At 36.3% G+C, this 7,641-nt stretch overlaps 1 protein-coding gene across 1 annotated transcript; it reads right to left on the bottom strand.

The window, feature by feature from the left end:
• Positions 1-222: 222 nt before the first annotated feature.
• Smp_090340 (hypothetical protein) lies at positions 223-7,415 on the bottom strand (the record flags this gene model as incomplete). Its single annotated transcript, XM_018791505.1, has 3 exons — positions 7,384-7,415; positions 2,374-2,845; positions 223-407 (listed from the first exon to the last, which is right to left on the bottom strand). The coding sequence occupies exons 2-3, from the start codon at positions 2,693-2,695 to the stop codon at positions 223-225; spliced, it is 507 nt and encodes a 168-aa protein (XP_018645314.1). The 5' UTR covers positions 2,696-2,845; positions 7,384-7,415.
• Positions 7,416-7,641: the final 226 nt, after the last annotated feature.

A 7,641-nucleotide genomic window follows, 5' to 3' on the forward strand; every position in this document is an offset into this window, starting at 1 on the left:
ATGCAACCCAATCCTGAAGTAACATTTTGCACTTCGAGGGAGAGAATCGCATCCAGAACATGCCTGCATAAATGAACCACCAAAAATCTTCAATGAAAATAATTAACTGATGCAATTAATATGTATATATATAAACGAATAGTGAAAAAACATCAACATAAAAAAGTATAAAAATAAGAACAGTTTTTTTATAAAAAAAACTTGACGTAGTTTTTTTTCTTTTCATCTATTCATTGTAACGCAAAATAATTCTGTTTGACGTTTATATTCAGTTAGGGAACGCTGTTGACTAACTAGAAAATGAATAACAGATGGAGATCTAAGAAGAGCTGATTTTTTAGCATCTAAGACAGCATGAATTAATTTACGATAGTTCGGTGATCCAGATTCCGGTCCTGTAGAACCAGCTGAACTTGAAGATGATAAAGGACCGGAATTGGTTGATGACTGTAAACAAAGTTTAAAAAACTTTAGTAAACACCACATGAAATGTTTTCTACCATCATATATTTCATCTCATTACCATAATCATATGTGATATTTAGTTAGCCAGAAAATATTATAAACAGTGAAAAAAAAGTGATTTGCAGTTTAGAATGACACTCTATACGAAAAATATAATTTTTTTTCTACCAAACTGAGGTAATATTACAACTTCTGTTGTAAAAGTTGTGATTCCTGTCAGGCTGAATACAGGTAGTACTTGAGCATCATTCAAGCTGATAACGTAAGAAATTACTCAGTAAATGAAGTCACTGCCTTAGCATTTTTACACTTTAAATTCTGGTCAAGCAGGGATTTTGTGCACGATTGGGAGGATATAAGTAACACAAAGCTCAACAAACCCAGCAGATAAAGTTCGGAAACCCTACTAGAATTGTATGCTTAACTTCGGAACTACTTCAGTGGTTCCACCGTGTCCGGGTAGTGCTTTCACGATAATTTTGACCAGATTCTTGTAATGCAAACATAGTTTACCTTCCAAGAAGACGCCCTACACTAGTAATACAGTACAGGTCGAAACACTGAATAGTACACTTGTTTTTTTTACAAGCAAACGTATATTCCCCTTGTGGGAAAGATGAATCAACTTGATGAAAATGAAATCGGTAACAAGATTTCACCAACTATAAAATAGCCAAGGCTGCATAGACGCCATCATACAAGTGAGGTCAACTACGCACATTGTCAACTTTATTGGCAACTATCGACCTAACCACTAAGATAAACAAGTTGCAAAGGAATATTCTGAGTTTAGATGTGTAAGATATTCCCCAAATATTTCCGGATTACTATGTAGACCGTACAGAAGAAATTTCTGCTTAATATGACTATATTATTTGCATGGTATCGGTTTTAGCGTAGCATACCCATAACAAACGTCAATGAAGTTGGGAACGATACAGAATTTCTAAAACATTCTGAAAGCGTTGTCAAAATAATATATGGACTATTTGGGACTCGTCAGTTGGATGTACCTGCATCTCAGAGTTGATGTTCACGCTGGAACTCGGACCCAGTACCTTTCGCTTCAAACACCATCGCATTATCCACTCAGTCACTGAGTCCTGATCGAGGCAATACGCACAGTATGCACATATGCCAATAAGAGACTGACCAGTTGCAGTCCTAAACATCAATGGGAAGATTCAAACAAGTAATACTAAGAGAATTTACTTTACGGATTGCTTCTAATCATAATACAATGTTTAATAAACCAACATCATACCAGCCATGATGAAAACCTGGTTTGCAGAGAAGTTCAAAAGATGTAAGAGTAAGTTGTATTTCTGAAGAGTACTGATATGATATGGAACATCTTAATTCGTTGGAGAGTTAAAAACATTTACTCTACTCGCCAATAGTATTGAATTATACTTATTTTTCTGCCAATACTTAGTACATGAACGTATTATTTTATTGAAAATAACTCTTTGGGTGGGCAATTCGTTTTGGTTTCTGATATCAGCTTATTGAAGTGCTACATCAATATTTCGGTCACGAGAATTATCTATCACTCAGGTACACTTGATTTAAAAGTCAGAATGTTACCCGTGCACCATTCATAATGAATTACTGAAACATAACAAGTAAAAGTCGTTGTATTATTCCCGTAAAGACAATCACCATATATGTGAACGAATAATAATTCTAATAGGGATCTGAAAATGGGGTTGCTTAGCATGATAGTGAACTTTCAAACAAGAGAATGACTGAGCTGACGTATAATTCATGCCAGCAAGGCAACACTTTATATCAGCGAAATTCGAAAGTGTGGAGTAAGTGTAAAAGTAATTATAAGGACACAGAACATTGTGGTGCAAGAAAGCGTTATTAATCAGAAATTATTAATGTGGAGCAAAAATAAAATACTTGCATTTGCAATGGGACCATCGGACATAAGCTTCTCAGTGCGGGCTTTAACAAGTTCATTAAATTCCTGGCGTTTGCGATTTGCCATCTCATCGGACGAAATCGATTTCCTGCCGCGAACACCTGACGATTTCGCATGTGTTTTTACACTACTAGCGGAAGTTTTGGAATTCTTAGTAGAGCCAGAAACTCGTTGTAACTTTGAACCATTTTCAGTCTCCGTCGTACTAGTTGATAGACATGAAGGGAATTCCACTCCAGTGCTGGATAGAGGAATGGAGGTAGTGGGATTCGGAAATGAAAAATCCTGAGGTATATTCATGCCTCCCAAATTATTGAAAGCATGGGATCCAGGATAAAATCCAGACTGTTGTAATGCAAAGCTAGCATAATAAGCTCTGCTTGTGTCTGCAGAAGAGAAATATGGATTGGGACCATTAGGATTAGCTGTCAAGTTGAGTGGACGACTTATCTGTAAATAAGACAGAACGAATTATGTAGTACAAACGATTTAGCTCGTCAATCACACGGATGGTTTTCAAAACAGCTAATATTAATCGCAAAACACATTATTTCTGATTAGAGGTAAAAATTAAATGTGATTAGAGCTTAAGGTTGTATAAATCTGGTAATTGACAGTAGAACCAAAAGTATAACTTGATTACTTTGTATATTTAAACCACACACATTTAAACTAAATTGAGGACACTAGAAATATGTAGGACAACGTTGATCGTCTCAAAACCCTTCTTAAGTCTACAAGAGAATATGGTTGGGAAAGATCATCCTTAAACCGTCGAAAGTATAACCTCACCATGGACATGAAAATTATTGTAGCTAACTTTAAATATCTTCAAAATACCCTTGGAACCTGTCACTGAGAGCTGTCTTGAATTCGTGGAGTTTGTCAGCATCTCGAAGGAGAGTGGTATTAAACCTTTGTAATGCTGATCAGTTGTTCAGTGCTTCTTAAGCTTCAGTTTCATCTTGGGAACCACCAGGTGGTCATCTGAAGCTGTCAGTTCCTCTCTCGGTTCTCATGTCTTTCATTGACCTTCTGAATTTTCGAGTAATTCAAATATGATCAATCTGGTTCTCCGTGATGTCGTCGGGTGAGACCCATGTAGCCTTGTGTATCTAGACTAATTTTTGCTCTGGTTGTTAGAAGAGGCATCAGACTCGTGACATCCAAAGAGTCTCAGTTTTTACCATGATGAGTCATAATTCCACAAAATGAAGATCCTTCAACTCCCAGGGCACAGTACAAATGGTTTGAAGTGTTTTTGTGGTAAGTGTACATTTAGCAGAGTTGTTTTCAATGTGATGCCGTTGCTGACTTCATGCTCAACCCTTCTCCTTTAGCCGGGCTCGGAACCGACAAAATCCCTAGAAGGGCTACATGGCTACAGGATAACATCAACGAGTGCTTCGGGAGATATAGCTTGACTGGACAATCAGGACAAGTAAGCCCGAACATCACTTTAAAGTAGGATTTAAAGTGAAGGATTATTTATTTAACGAACCGGGATAATGAAGAAAAATAAATCTTCAATCTGAGTGCTTAAATAGCCTTCTTAATCTCATTTAGTAACCACAGGCTGATTTTACACGACAACTTGAACACGAAAAAAATGTGCGAAATGAGGAAAAAACGCTTTACTACAAGGTTAGTTCATGTACATAAAATTCAGGGTATATATTGCATTTCAGATGACCTTGGGCTTCTCGAGAGTTCTGAAATCCCACTAAACACAGTAGCAGGATAGGTAGTCGTACAATCAGAAATGTGGCATGTGTCTCCCCACTTTCTAGATGTTCAACGCTAACTGGATAAAATGTTTCCCAGCGCTTTCAGGGCCCCTCTGGGTTTTTTTTGAGGGATATTCTAGGTCTCCAACAAAGTACAATTGTATGCTAATGATCAACATGAAAATATTACAACATGTTACAAAAATGCTTCTTTGACGAATATAAGCCTGTAAATACTAGTGTTTCTTCAAAACCAATAATAAATTATTCTGGATTTTTCAAGTAACTGGTTTTAGGATGATTTTAGAATGAATTCTGCAAAGTTAACAATTATTAAAGAAATAAAGTACAATGAAGCAACAACAACTCCAAATCATTCTTTACAGCTAGAGATCTATCGGAGGTACCAATCAATGAGATTGAACGATGATTGCGCTATATTTTAAATTGATCGTAATTAGAAGATATGAATCACTGAATTATGATTCATTAAATGAGTAGTATTGTACTGATCTCGACACTTGAGTTTTCTAGTTTTGATAAAGTACATAGCTGTCGGTGTACAAATAAATAAACAGCTATTTGGGTTATTTGGTGTTTGATAGTTCCTCAGCTCATATAAATAAAAATTCTCATCGTAAAGTTAGCGTAACACATCAGCGGATAATATTATTTTCCGTTAGATCTACATCAAGATCCACTCCAATGATCAAGTTGAAATAGACTGTATAACTACACGAATCACGCAAAAGTAAAAACTGAGGAAGAAAACAGGTACACTAGTAGTTGTAGGAAAAGTAAAATTTCTGTTTCTATGACAGTACTATCTACAAAAAAACCTATGTTGATAAGAATCATGTTCTCATTGGTGACTAACTTATAAATGCGTTTTCTTGAGTCCAAGTGAGGTGTGACCAGTGGAGTTTAACCACGCTGGATGTAACACAGTAGCCACTTCAGCCAATGAAAGACGGTAACGCAGTATTGTGAATTGATTGGAGTTAGATGCTAGCACCGTTGGATACTGGCTTAGTAGTCTGGACGTTTGGATGCTGTTCTCTCCCTACAAATGTAAAATGTTACTTAAGGATTGGCATGAGTCATCACCCGGATAAGTGATAGGTAGTGAAGTAGTTGAACGCATTGACTGCCCCACTTTTCTTGCGAGTCTCATCAGCATTGATGGTCTGGTGTCTGAAGAAATCTCGGCACGGATGGAGGTGTAGGCGAAAATATCCGTCTTCTAATCAAAGAACGGGTTTACTGTGCAGCAGTTTGCTCCGTTATACTTTGTGGATGTGAAACATTGTCATTAAGAGTAGAGGATATTTGTAGTTCACTGACATTTGATTATACGTGTCTACAAAGCATTGTCCGTGTAGTTTGCAACCACGGAATAAGCAATCTCTGGGTTAGGAATACAGTACCAGATAAAAATGAAAAACTTATTGATGAGGTAGTAAACCTTCATCAACTGAGCCACACAAAATAATGAAAGTAGGTATGCCCAACCACCCCCTACCTCGACGGGTGATGTTTTCTGATGCAGCAGCAAACTGTGGAAGAAAGCTAGGAGCGACCAAACCAAAACATGGCATCAGTACATGAAGCCACTGACAATTGAACTTAACCATGTTAATAGGTATAGATTACCTGATTGTGGTCCCAGTGATTATCGTAACCAATGATTAGACTTTGAATGACACGGCTCAAAATCGTTTGGAATGGCACAGGTGCATTTCTGCTTTGTCTTACCCCATATCCTGAAACTCTACATTCCTCATAACTTAATTTTGTTTATATTTTGCTAGTTCATATTTTCTGTTTGAGTCGTATCTTTGATGCCTAGTCTTTTCTATTACCACTGATACTGTTACTACCTCTACTATTGTGAGATTTGCCCTGACAAATTCGTCTCTGTGTTAATGGGGTATAGAAGTGAGTATATTGGCGGGCAGAGGGTCTTTTTCTATACACACCTCTACTTAACGAGCCATCACTTCGCCTGCTTAGTGTAACGTCAAGGAAATTCAGCTTTATGTCATACTCGCCTTTACCAGTGAAACTAACCGATACACATACGTACAAGTTCTACATTGTGACTGACTTACTGTTCCGATTATATCATTACGATGAAAAAAATTCAAATCAAACCAGTTACTAAAAACATAATATTTTTGTTAGATTACAGTAAAATTTAGTTTAGTATATTTTCTATCAATAAAACATCATACTACTTTTATACAGCCGTTTCATGTGGCTCACTGGTTATGGGAACTAGGTTTTTAACGAACATATTGTAAATTAAAAACCTACTCCATCTTTTAAACCTAGATAACCAAGTAATACTAACATATATCAAAATAGAAAAATCAACCTAGAGTTGAGTTCATAAACGTGTATAGTGTAAATGAGCTAAATAATTACTTTTCGTAGCTGAGTGTTATATCCGAACGAAGGGTGAATGAATGGTAACTGCTAGGAATTAATCATGGGCTAATGTCACACATATTCTTATTGGATGATTATTAAGTAACTAGATTATAGATATATTCGAATTCATTTCATTATAAGCTTTCATTTGACCTATTGAATACTGTAACATGATCTACCATTCTTAAATTATTCCCAATTTATCAGCTACAGTATCCCATACTCATAGCCACTTTTGGCTTGATATTGAATAATTATTATTTCTCATTTTATGGTGTGTGGTCTAGTCTTCTTATATATATATATATATATATATATATATATATATATATATATATATATATATATATATGATTCATCCAACGGGGACTGAGCTTGTGTTCCAGACTGAATTGGCTAGGTTAGGCAAAAATTCACTATACAGAAGACCAATAAAGACTCAGAGTTGACTCTAGGTTGTTCGTACTGGTTCACACAACATTGGTTTAGCGCAGGGACAAGGTCACATAATTTGATATTCAGAATGGCGATTTCGTCACATGACATTTGAAGGGCCATAGAACATTCAGTGTTAGGGGCTTCGTTTTAATTCATATGGACTAGTTATTGGATCTCCTATCGGGCACTGCACATAGTAGAAATTGCCATATACAAACCAAGTTACACGAAATCAAGTGAAAACATTTTCGTCCTGCCCTACGATTTTGTTGCATCACTCTGGTAACCATCAATCCTTAGACTTCTTAGATGACTTCAAAAACAATAATACTCTATAATTTCTTCACTAATCAAACTAGAATGCAACAATTTATAAAAGGTTATACTTACAACACCTGGATTGAACTGTTGTGTGTATCCAGCCGCTGCAGCTGCAGCAGCAACAGCTGCTACAGCTGCAGGATGGAATAATGGAGGATAATTCGTAGGATTTTGACTGTTTTGATAATGATGTGAACTGTTAATCTGATTGGCGTTGGTCAAGTAACTGCCACTAAAATTTGCTGATGGCAGTGACTGATGTAAGTTTCGAGATTCTTCTAGAGTCATTAAAGAATCTAAAACGAAAGAGACGAAAAGTGAGCATAT

The sequence above is a fragment of the Schistosoma mansoni genome (genome assembly GCF_000237925.1).
Source record: "Schistosoma mansoni, WGS project CABG00000000 data, chromosome 2 unplaced supercontig 0193, strain Puerto Rico, whole genome shotgun sequence".
NCBI classification, from domain to species: Eukaryota; Metazoa; Platyhelminthes; class Trematoda; order Strigeidida; family Schistosomatidae; genus Schistosoma; species Schistosoma mansoni.